At 41.0% G+C, this 13,368-nt stretch overlaps 1 protein-coding gene across 3 annotated transcripts in view; it reads right to left on the minus strand.

The window, feature by feature from the left end:
• pdlim5b (PDZ and LIM domain 5b) overlaps positions 1 to 13,368 on the minus strand; it is a 51,236-nt gene that overhangs the window by 20,343 nt on the left and 17,525 nt on the right. For all 3 annotated transcript variants that reach the window (XM_033646786.2, XM_033646785.2, XM_033646784.2), the window contains exon 3: positions 10,119 to 10,270. In XM_033646786.2, coding sequence (XP_033502677.1) covers positions 10,119 to 10,270 — 152 coding nt within the window. The remainder of the gene's footprint in view (positions 1 to 10,118; positions 10,271 to 13,368) is intronic.

Consider the following 13,368-nt stretch of genomic DNA (forward strand, 5'->3'; position numbering starts at 1 on the left):
ATACAAAAAACAGACAGTGAGTCAGCAAGGCAGGTTCCGGACCAGCAGCCATGGTATGTCCGCTGGCGTCCTTCCTTTCTCTGCCATATTAGGAAACCAGTCAACAAACTCTCAAGCATTTCCTTTCTGTCTGAGCTGAGACGCAACAACTGAGCTTGGCATCAGGTTTTAAAGAACCCCGCCCTGCGAGCAGATGTTGATGTCATCTGTGCCCATACTTGCGTTTAATGTTTCCACATAGCAGCTAATATACAGTATGCTTATTTTCCAGTGTACTTGTATTATTGGACCTGCTTATGGAGAGGCAGCAGACTATGCCAAGGAAAGCAGTAAAAGGTCTAAAGATCAAACAGCACATTCCATTACATATGTGGACCCAGTCTACAATGAGGCAGTGTGTATCTGCCATCAGTGGCCCGGAGAGGGGCAGCTGGGCGGATTCACTCGCTATCATTCTTTTCCCAGAGCAAACTGAACAAACACTTGCTAGGGTGGTCCTGCGAACATCTGTTCAGCTCAGCCCCTCTGTGTCATCCCGCTCCCTGCCTAGCTGGACCTGCTTTTGTTCTGCAAACACTGGGTGAGTGCACGAGCATGTATTTACTTTATGGTGTCCGAATGTATATCTGTATGAGTGTATCTGGTTAGTGTCATGACACCAACGGGCCTGTCATTCTGTCACTGTTGTGTCAACTATCTGTACAGATGTACTTTTCATTCTGGAATTGACCTCTGTTTAAGAATTTGTGGATACTATATAACTACAACAGTGTGTGTATTTCAGGCCTTTGTGTATGTAAGGGTGCTTTCAGACCTAGAGTTCACTTGCTTTGGTTCGAATCAGGGACTAATTTTGTTAAGAGTGTAGAGTTGGTTCGTGTTCTCACGGCAGCATTTACAAGTGGACCAGATCAAATGCCTTGCGCAAGAAAGCTGCTCTTGATTGGTTGGAATTTCCATGCGGGAAAAATCCAGGAAGTAAACAAAACGTTGAAGAAGAGTTCACTTGCAAGATAAATGCGACACTTTCTAATGTCACAATGGAGGGACAACTACGCAGGTTGATTTTAGCGCTGGTCATCGTGGACTGTATTGCTGTCATTGTTCATTTTAGTCAAACCATACAGTTTGAAAACGAGGCGCTGCTCCAACTAGAAAACAATGTTTTGATGCATTGGATGTGCTGAATGTGCATATTAAGGCAGTACAGGAGGAGGTGCACATTAATAATCCTCCAGGACTGTAACATGCTCATGTTTAACCCAAACAATGTGTCATGTGACTGCAGCTGGTTCAGATCGAGGTCGGAACACATTCTTGCCATCGCACCAGAGTTCGTTAGTAACCGATTGCTGTGTTCACACCTGCCCAAACGAACTGCACGTAGGGGGCAAATGAACTTGGGTTTGATTGAACTGAACCAAACAGGGCAGGTGTGAAAGCACCCTAAGTAAGTAAGTGAGAGCAACAGATTGAAAAAATTCTATTTCCCTTTGGTGATTAATGAAAGTATATCTTTATATTCTCTGGGTTGGGGCCTGTACGTAATGTTCATTGAACTTAAGTTTTCCTCAAAAGTCCAGTGTGTATGATTTAGTGGGATCTAGCTGTGAGGTTGCATAACTAAAACTTCTCATGTGCCAAGCATGTGGGAGAACTACTGTAACAAAAAAATGCAAATGGTTCTATCAAGATTTGTCCGCTCTGGGCTACTGTAGAAACAACATGGCAGGCTCCATGGAAGAGGACCTGCTTCATATGTAGATATAAATGGCTCATTTTAAGGCTACAAAAACATTTCTGCCAATATATCTTCCTAAAACCTGCACACTGGACCTTTAAATACAACAGCTCTAAATTAGAGGCATTTCTAATCTTGGTAATGATAATATCTACAATTTACCTGATCTATTATAGGCTGCTTTGTTTGTAAGTCAAAGTACCACAGTTTGTGCTACTGTAAGTTTTTATAATACACAGAAATCCTGCCCCTGTTGACAACACAGCCCTGGTTTTGCTCAAGACAGAACACACTTCAGTTAGTTCCTCCTAATCTAATCAGGATGCCTTGTTTTATTAGATTACAGATGCTGATATCAACGAGATTTATTTATGGACCAAATCTAAAGACTACATACCTTTAAAAACATGAATAAATGAGTGCCAGATATAAATAAACATTATCTTGAAAGCAAAAGTGTACTTGGAAGAAGAAAAAAAAAGTTGTTGAGTGTGGTTTTCATCAACGTAGACTTGTCTGTGCAACTGCTCTGTCAAACACACACACACACACACACACACACACACACACACACACGTACACACACACACACACAGAGCTCCAGAAAGAGAGAATGAGGAGGTTAACCGGAGGAATAAGCCTGAGGGCAAAGCAGACTGACACATTTCCACCCTGCCCGTGTCTCTTTAAGGGCCAAGAGAAACAGTCTGGCATATGGCATTTGACTGAATGATGGAGAGGCTAATAGGCATCGTTTCTCACCGCACGCACACACACGTACACACACACACACACGTACACACACATCTTACGCTCTAACACACTCCCATATCCAGTTTTTAACATGGAGGGAAAACGGCTCAAATAAGAGTAGCCTTTAATTTTCCCCACGCTGTTTTCACTTTTTCACACACAGTTTCTTTTGGAAAAGTTCCATAATAACATCTTTCATGATCCTCTGGCTCCAAGCATCTGTCACCATCTCTCGCTTTAATATCGAGACACTTTGGTTCAGCCTCGTCATATTAAAACTGGGAGTCAGAGCTGGGTACAGATATTACATGATATGTGGGAGGATGGAGACAAGTTGAATTCACACGCTATTAATGTCATGCGCGGGTTACATTATTCCGAGACCTTGTCGAACACGGCCTGCCCTCTTATATTTAACTTGCGTGATAAATGTTAAAACTCTGTGGGAGACCTGGCAAACACTATCTGTTTTCGCAGATTTACCGCCGCATGAAAATTTGAGCTAGAGCGTGGAGAAGAAGGAAAACAAGGAGGCAAAAAAAAAAACATAGGAAAGCAAAACAAAAACTCTGACAGAGGGATGTGGAATTAACGGGTGTGGAAAATAACTTTTCTTTCTGTATATTTCTGTTTTTCCTGTGCAGCCGGCCTATCCGCTCAGTGGCAAAACTCACAGCTTGTGTCTGGCACGTGGCCTGTCTCATCTCTCCATGGTCCCCGTCTGCTCACTGCTCCCTCATATTTCACCAAGAATGAGCATCTTGAAGGATTTTGTGCTTTTAAGTCGAGCTCATGAGGACATTTCATTAGGAAGAGTAAGAGCAGATGGTTTAAAAAGGAAGGGGCAGAGGTTTAAAACTGCGACAGGGCTAACAATGACAGAAACGTGACTGCTATTTTCAGAGTTAAAGCTCATTAACATGTAACTGGGCAGCCTGACTGTTGCCTGGATACTTGGCCGTGACGGATGTGTCTGCACACGTGTCAAGTAGGGAGCCCTGTGCACTTGTCCATATCACCAGCAGTCACATGCATCGTAGTGACCCAGGGCATTCATAGCATTCAGGACCATGTGCCTTGTCATGCCCCTCTACAACGCTTCACTGTGCGACTGATAACTCTCCGGTCACGTGTGCTCATCTTGGCAAGCAAAAGACGAGATTGATGAATAAATCAAGTGAGGAGTTCTCCTTGAGGTCACATCTCTGGATGCAGCAAACCACAACAGAATAAACTGCAACTCCAGTTAATATATCTTTTTAATACAGGTCCAAGCAATGCAATAACAAGCCCCCATCCTTTCTTGCTTCTCTTCCGACCACCATACCACATCTGGCTGAGGCAGCCAGGAGTCAGCGGGGGCTCTGGGCTGTAATGGATTGTCCTCTGCTTAACCCTGTTATAACCATTCCATAAGGCTTGTTGGGTCATGTATGAGATATCTGTAGATTTAACCTACAGCCGCTGAGCTGACAACAGTAAGTGGCCTGTGGGCCCCCCAAAAAAGGCATCATGTACTGTAGCTACAGCACTGTCTGTGTGTGGGGCAGTCCAACAGGTGTGCTTACAACAAGGTTAAAACAAATCTAAAGTTAGAAGAAAGGAGGTTATGTAATCAAAAGAAGAAAAGCTAAAGGAGCTAAAGTAAGAGCATATTTTGAAAGGTCAAAGTGCAACATGTTGATGTATGTACTGTAATTTCCACAGCTCATCTAGCTAGTAATCCACTCCGTCAGGCAGCATTTCATCTCATAGATTGATACAACCAATAACGCTTTCCAAAAGCTTCATGCCGTGCTATTTCCCCTGGAACAGCATGCCTTTGAAGCACACGCAGTGGAAAATGCGCAAAATGCTGTGGGAGCTGACACAGATTCTTGTGTATAACATCAGAAGATGGTTGGAACGTGGAGCTAGCGGTGCTGATATGTATTATCTTTGAGGTTTTGGAACCAGGTGCAGCCAGCCACAACCTCTGGGGAGTGGAGTTTCTTTGTGCCGTGCTGCATATTTCAATGACAATAAATAAACATCAATTATCATACTTTCCTAAGGCTACTTCCCACAGCCGCCTGCATGGTGTAACTGACTGTCAGCTGCTCCACAACAACATTTCCATGATAGTAGAACAAAAAGTACCCATCAAATTCACCGGTCATATCAACCGCAAGTATCAAAGATGGAAGATCCAAAAACATGATTTGATTAAATCATTATCACAGGCATATAACTCAGAGAGGACTATTTACAACCCACATTAACAGTGTGAGGTAGTCTTTCTGCATAGCAACTCACTCCCAACTCAACTTTTGGGCAACCAGTGTGTTCTGGTCATGAAAACTACTGTGCAAGCCAAACTTATTGAGCGCTGTCAGACACTGTTTTGACATGTTTTCCTGAGACCACAATCTTGGAGAGAAAAATCTGGTTTCTCCCTCTGTCACAAAACACATAACAGCTCTTTGCGCATTGAGAGTCTTCTTGACAGTTGACGACAGGATGTAGAGAGTACTTTGAAAGCCAGAGTCCATTTCCTCTCTGTAAACATGTTTCCCCTTACCTAGCAACAAGGAAATAACTTACACATATTGGCGTCGGTGACCATGAGTGCCTTTTTGGCTTAATGATAGACGGAAAGACTGCATGCAATACTAAAGTGATGTTAATTAGATGCTTTTTTGTAAAATTACAACATTTGTAGCTATTGGAAATATGATGTGACTGTGAGCGGGCTGATCTCATGCACTGTTTGGACATTTTCCTACAAAAAGTAAAGCACCAAAATTTATATAACCTATGTAATCATGGGCCAGTAATATGTTTAATGCACATTTTTTGGAAGATTGCGATCACATGATAAACGCGCTGATAGAAGTAAAGAAGAAAGTAATCCGCCTAAGGAGGCAGGTTGGGGTGCTGGATAGGTCACAAAGCACAGGACTTTCCCCAGGAGACCTGTTGTCAGAACCGTTTGAATCCAAGTGAACTCTGAATCATTTCAAAGTATGTCGTCACCATGTTGCTTTTACTAAACCTAACCCACGTAACTTTACTTACCTAAACCTAATGACATTCGTAGGATACCATTGTGACAGTCATTGTATAATCACCTATGTGCACTTGTATATGCACAAATGTTTGTGTTTTCTCTTTCAGACTCCAATTTTTGCATTACATGTTATCTAATTCCAGTTTGATTAAAGCATAGACACTTCATTATCTAGCCCTTGATAGTAAAATCAGTGCAGCTGAGCTCATTATTGTGGACAGATCTCACTTACATGTTCTGTTTTAAATATGTTTTTAATAAATAGGCCAAAATGTCAGGCTGTAGTGTTTGGTTTGTTTTTCACACACACCTTCATTATGTTAGTTTCGATACACGTTTTTCCTTTTAGGCAACTGCCCAAAGAATGTGAGCTATGACAAAGTGACATAATGGTACTAAACTGTCGTCAGATCAATCATGTCTTGGAATGTTATGATAAAAGCAGCCTTATCAGTGATCATCAAAACTATGAATAGGATCTGAGAAAATGAAAGGAGAAAGTGGAGCATGTCAAAGAGAACTGTTCTACTTAAAAAGCGCTCATAAGAGGCGGGACTTTATGTGAGTTTTTCCATGTTTTTCAACTGGAAACTCCCACTCAGCCTTCATAAACATGCTCTGACGTAGGTTACAGCACTGATGCCGTGGAAGATGCTGCTATTTTATTGTTATTAAACCTTTATTTAGGCAGGTAAAGACTCATTGAGGTTCGATATAACACTGCATTTGTACTGTATAAACACATTAAAGGATAACATCAGTATTTTTCAACCTGGGCCCTATTTCCCCATGTGTATGTGTGCGTATGATTCATAGGTACAACTCGTTTTAAAATTGGTTCAGTATTGAGGGAGGCGGATGCAGCCGGCAGCCGCGAAACGAGCTAAAACGGTAACGGGGGCAAATGCGTCCCGTATAAGTTGACTCTGCAAATTCGGACATTGAAGGCCTTGAGGAGGACCTGGGGGAGCTCGCCAGCGAGTGTCTGGTGGTCAGGCCTTGGGCTCAGCCCAAACAAGTAACATGGAGCCACCATCCTGTGGACTCACCACCCGCAGGGACAGGAACCAGGGTCAGGTCCATTGTGTGCCGGGCAGCAGGCAGGGGAGGGGCTCTGGGCGTGCTGATCCCTTGCATCACAGACTCTCTTTGTGTCCTGCAAGGTAAAATTACTGTTTCTGTCAAAGGAGTCTGGTGGCTGTGGACAGGGGAGCAGCAAAATGTATTTTAGTCTCCTAAAAAAGTTCTGAAAAAAATCAATAGAGGTATACTTAGATTATTTTACTGCTTTATCTTGCCATCAGACAGCCTTTTCCGACAGAGACCTGAAGCCGTTATGTCGCCCTCTTCAAAGCCACCAGACTCCATTGATAGAAACAGTATTTACCTCTCAGAATACAAAGGGTTACTGGTCTGACACCGACTCAATCGTTTATTTTGTTTGTGTTATTGTTTGACATTCAGAACCAAACTAACATGGCCTTCACAGCAGTACATGGATTTATATTTTGCAACAACATCATGCAGAAACCTATGTCAGGTCACATGGGAATAGCTTTTTAGGGCTTGGGAAAATAGCAGCTTGACGCTAAAACATACATACTTTGACCAAAATTAGAATTTTCACATTTGAATACATAAGGAACGCTACCAGAAAACTAAAGAATAACATAAAACCTTAAAAAATAGTAAAGGAGCTTCTCTTTAAAATAATACATATATTTTATATTGAGCTTTACGTACTTGAGGAGACAATAGCATAGTGATCAGTTTGAGTGTCAAACCTCACTTTCTTCAAACTTCTTTGCACCAATAATATATTAAATTCTCAAGTACCACGTAAAAAGTACCATTTTTTTTAAATCAATTTTAATTAAAAAAATGGAGCTATGTCAACTATATACAAAGTAGTTGTTTTGAATTCCTTCTTTCTGTGTCACTGAATAAGAATGTGCAACATCAACAGCACACAAACCATCCTGTAAAATATGCCGCCAGGAATGAAACAAACTACAATCATGTATTATTTGTAAGGAGGAAACCTTTGTTGTTTAGTGGTTGATTTTAGTTACAGTTTACAAGTACTGTGAGACCAGGATGTTTGATGTTTCATTGTGCGTCCAATACCCACAGCAGATTACATGCAGCTGTGGGACAAGGCTATTTTAGGACAATTTTCCCACGATTAAAGCACAGAGGCTCCTTTCTCCTTTGATGTGGTGATGGAATGACAGGACATGCAAACCAGGCTTTGAGTTTTTCTGTCAACATGTTTTACAGCTTGGAGAGTGTGCGTGCTTCGCCTCCATTTGTTTGTGCCTGACATTCAAGTTATTCGCCTTTATGCTCGGCTGCACGAAATGTATTTGGCTAAAGAATTTAGCTAAAATTCCACAGAGGGGGATGACTCTTTTTGATTTGCCTTCTTCAATATGAAATAAGATGAACAGCCACTCCATGTAACATCCTCTAAGCTGAGTGAACTGGACTTGGACAGTCAGTGCTGCGTGTGAAATGTACTGAGAAGTTTGAGCTGTTTCTTTGCATTACAAAACCAACTCAAAGTGTCCCTGTGAGTAAAACTCTGGCCTTCTAGCAGATGGACTATAAAATATTTTGGACTGAAACCTGTCCTTGGTGGACAAATATAATGGCAACCTCAGTGAAATTCCTGTTTTCTTTTCTTTGAAGCATATATTACAGCTTTACGGAGAGCTATATTAAGGGAGCTTTCATTTAAAGTGCTTTAATATACTCAAGGGCCCCAGAATACCAAGGTCTTCCTTTTGTCTAATAAGAGAAGCAGAGGAGCAGAATCTTTGCCATATTCTACACAGCCAGGAAGAACATGTGTGAACGATCAATGAGGGATGGGACGATATATGATTTTATTGTGGATCAAGAAAAAGAACAATCACAATATCTTGATTGTGGTGAATTTCCATTATCAGGATAATTGTGATTACCCAAACAGACTGCTGGGCAACCAACAATAAAAGACTGCAAACAGACTGCATACGCACCGCCCTCAAACAATGCTAAAGATCTTAATCTAGCATCAGCATATTTCTTATCAAAAGATATGATGCCACTTCAAATAGTTAAAAAGCCCAGCTCATGTTTTTACTAAAAACTGTGCCCTACCTGTACTTATTTAAAATTTAAAATGAAGTGATTCCAGTACGTTTTAGTATCATTTTGAGAGTTGCATATTTTGCTGATTATCAGAATAATATCATGAATCGCAATCATTTTGGCCAAGATAATCGTGACATGACATCTTCATATCTTTCCATGCCTGCCCTTTAACACCGACGAGAGCGCCCGCAATCCCATTTGCAAATCTATTTTTAAATGCCGGTAGAATTGCAACCAAATAAGATGGAGCAATAATTCTTTTTGCATATAAAACCAGAGGAGTTCCACTAACATATCACACATTCATCCTGTCCCAGAGCGCTGTTTTCTTGCACCAAAGGGGTTGTAGATATCCAGTAAAAAGCGCGCAAAACAAAAACATTATAATCCAGACCGCGGGTATTCACAGCACTTTCTATGTTGGAATAAGCGTCATCACGTTGTGAGCATAAACTGATTTTTTTTTTTTTTCCAGAAAAATATCTGTGGGGAAAAAAAAAGATTTGCACTTTTTAGCAATTTATTTCATTAGTATGGCCACAAGTCCATACATATTATTAAAATTTGGGATGTAAGGGTTGTATTGATGTATAGCATATTAAACTACTCCAAAATGGCACTACAGCATGTAAAAATGTAAAGATATGCTCTGGTGGACTTGTTCTATGGTAGGTCATAGGAAGCTCTCTGTAATAACACATAATTCAGATGGTTAATCATGTTTTGTTGCGTGTGTTTGCTGTGTAAAATTAATATGCTGTCACTTTCTGATGAGGTATCCAAAATATGCACTTGTAAATCTACATATGTCCTTATTGGAGATCCAAGGACTTGGGCCCACAGTTAAACAGGAACTTACTGTAACCCTCAAGTCTATTTGCACTGAATTTGTTTAATAGTCTAAACTGCAATGCTACACTGCAAACTGTACAATTAACTGTTGAGAGCAAAAGGGAATCACTATAAACCTTAAATAGTGCTTGCTAGGCAATGTACACTAACTATAATGCAGATGAACCGATAAATAAATCGTGCAAGAAACATCAAGCTTAATTCAGTCTTTTTAACGTTCCCAAACTTCCTGCGGGACCTCAGTGACACAGCATCTGCTGTGGCGGAAACACTGAACTGTTTTAAATTAGCACAACAGGAGTTCATCTGTTTCAAATAATGAAGAAGCACAAACATGGCAATAAAGCTTCTTATTGCCAATTTAAGATCTTTTTGTTTGCCTGTTCACTATCCTGTGAAAAGTAGCTTCACATACATAAAGCATGGAAACTCTTGGCTCGGCACATGTTCTTCAAACAGACTTAAATACGCAGCGGTAGGCAAAATCAACAAAGCATGCATTCCATTGCTGAGCGAGGAAATCCATAGATTATGGTGTAGAAAGTGCGTGCTCATGTGTAAGGCTTGCATGTGTGCGACTGTTACCTTTGCATAGTGAGGCTGAGATTGCCTGAGCAGGCCTTTATCTTGTTCTGGGCCTCGAGGTGATTCATGCCGTCTGTGGAGATGCCGTCAATGGACAGAATGATGTCTCCAACACTAATCTTGGCTTTGGCTGCCTTGCCTCCATCAGTGAGCTGCAATGACACAAATAAAATTTAGAAAAAGAAGCTCATCATGGACATATTTGCACCAAACAGAAGAGTATTCACACTCTGCCTCTTGTGCTTTATTGAAGACTGCGCTGTGTTAACACGTGGAACTTTATGGATTGCATGTGCAGTTTAATAAAATGAATAACAGGCAGACATTTAATTCAAAATCTTGTGTGTGGATTCTTTGAGGATTTATTTCTTGTAATCACAGAGCATCGTGCTCTCCTTTCCGTTTCCTGTCTTATGCAATTCTTGTCTGATAAGATAGGCATCTTATTCTCTCCAAAACATCAAAACATCCCTGGGACAGGATTCTACATCCACAAAAACAAGTCGTAATGTTCACTCACACTGCAAAATGACCACAGATTGAGTATGTGCTATACATATCTCTTACAAGTATAATATGCATCATTATGAGAGTAATTTGTACATAAATTAGTTAAAAAAATTAAAAACCAAACTTTTTTATTTACACACATATTTAAATGCAAAGTTCAGTACTTTGAATATGAACCACTGACAGTGATTACAGCATTTGGTGGTGCTGGTTGTGCCTCTCCCAGAGTAAATATCAGTGTTCATAAATTTTCAGTTCTCCCCTGAAGATTTTTAATGAGTGCTGCATTCACTGCTTTCACTGGGTGTCTTAAAGGGATAGTTTCCATCTTTTGAAGTGGGGTTGTATGACATACTTATCTATAGTCAGTGTGTTACATACAGTAGATGTCGGTCGGCAGGCTCCCAGTTTAGCTAAGCAGGCAAGAGCACTGACATTGACGCTAATCAATGTACTGCTGTGGATGGGGGCCAGCAAAAAAAAAAACATTTTTACCATCTGAAAAAAGTCCCATTTAAAAAAAAATCTAAATCAGTTTAAGTGTACGCCATATTTAGAATATTTTCACTGCTTTACTTTACTGTCAGACAGCAATATCAGAAGGCAAACTGAAGCTGTTATATCGCACTCTTTCAGGCCAGACTCCATTGAGAAAAACAGTAATGTAACATACCTGAACACAGGAGCTGCTGCTCTACCACTGCCTCCATCAGTTAGTTTGTTTGTGTTATTGTGTGACGGGTGTTTCGAAGAGTTAGTTCAGTGCAAAAAAGTCACAATATAACACAAACAAACAAACTGACTAAGGTAGCAGCTACCATGTTCGGCGAACAAAAATTACTGTTTTTCTCAGTGGAGTCTGGTGGCTTTGACAAGAGCACAGATGGGGAACAAGAAGTTGCAAGAAAAAGCGTAAAAATATTCTAAATATAGCATACACTTAAACTGTTATTGATTTTATTTAGGTGACTAAAGTACATAAGTAAGTTTTGCTGCTGCCCCCATCCACAGCAGTACATTGCTTAGCATCTGTGGTGGTACTCCTGACTGCTTCTCCAAACTGAGGTTATGCCGGCGGCCATCTACTGTATGTCAAACACTGAGTATGAATACTAGCCAACTTCAAACGATCCAAACTATCCCTTTAAGGACATTCAGAAACTTGAAGCCACTCCAGGGTTTTCTTTGCTGTGTACTTCATCTGTTATTGTGGTGTTGAAAGGTGGTGGTACACAGGTTGTTTGCTCTAAAGCAGGTTTTGCTTCGGGAGCTTAATGTATTTGGCCCCACCTCTTGTCCTGACCTAGACTCCCAGTCTGTAAAACTTTTTGCCTGATCACACATTCTAAGTGTATGTTGAACACATGCTGTGTAAAACCACTATTTCTATTCACTATTTAAACTCTGCTTATGATGAACCGTTAAGTAAACCTGTAAGGGTAAGGGTAGAAGGAGGTAGAATCATGTAATACCCCGTAGATAAGATTTAAAAGCTAAAAGCTCCTGAGAGTAGGGTAAGGTAGGGTTGAGGTTCATCAGGTCCTCTAACCCTTTCTTCCATGCTGAGGCTTGCATTTAACACACAGGAAGTAATGTTAAAAGAAAAAAAAAACATGACGAGGGGATGACTCTCTACCAGGTGTGGGTACCGACCAGCGGTTACGTAAGGCTGTGCACACCTCATCAATCACTCAGCACACCCACAACCTGTAACCTGTAATCATGCACGAACAAAAAAGAACTCCATGTACTTCATTATATTACAGTGCTTTTGTCAGGATCATATCTTTATGTAATCTCTCAGCAGCGTCAAAAAGTAGAACTCAAGTTGCCTGAGGCCTCAGACAGTTAATATAGGGACACGGGAAGCTGACACGTGCGTAACGTGGGAGCTGAGGTGAGATGTTTGAATGCGTTGAGAGACAGAAAGATATAATGATGAAGGTGTGAAGCGTGATGGGAGGAAAGTGATTTCAACTGTCAACTCTACTTAGTGACTAATATAAAATTGAATGTCAGAAAATGGTTAAACGCTCCCCCACTGCCATCTACAAAGCATTTCTGTGAATCAATGAATTGTAAATGAATGCGAAAGACCTCCCACTTTTCAGTCACACACACTTGAGAGTAGTTATTTATATGAACCAGCCCTGATTCAGACAGATAAACACCAAACAAAACATTCCCTCTCCCCTCTGCTGAAGAATGCATTCAGGTTAGGTAACTCTAAAAAGACTTCCTCTTAGTTTTAAAAAAAGGAGCCAATGAGACATAAAGAATGTGCCATTGTGTTAACCCTCATAATAAAATAGGGGGAAAGAGTGGGAGTGAAGGGCAGGGGGAAAGAATGAGGAAGTGACAGCGGCAGTGGCAGTGACCGACAGATTTTTCTCTGGAGCTGTGCTTTGCTTGTGTCATTATCAAGCAGATCAGTAGCGGGAAGTGTAGAATGCATAGCTGAGCCTGATGTATGCATACCAACGTCCTGGAAGCCTATAGTGCAGCCACATGCAGAGTGTTACTAACAAAGGGCAGGGTACTCAGCCTCCACTGACTCACCCAGGGTCCAGCACCGACTCATAGACACACCTGCTGCATGAGTTTGTCCTGACTCATTTACTTTCAATAAAATTCTCATTGCTCTTCAGGGCAGATGCCAATAAAGAGAGCGTAAGCACTCTTCAGAGACTACTGGCATCTGCTGGCTCTCTGCTGGAAGTTAATGACAGAAAAAAAGCCG

This window comes from Epinephelus lanceolatus, chromosome 19 (assembly GCF_041903045.1).
Source record: "Epinephelus lanceolatus isolate andai-2023 chromosome 19, ASM4190304v1, whole genome shotgun sequence".
In the NCBI taxonomy this organism is placed as follows: domain Eukaryota; kingdom Metazoa; phylum Chordata; class Actinopteri; order Perciformes; family Serranidae; genus Epinephelus; species Epinephelus lanceolatus.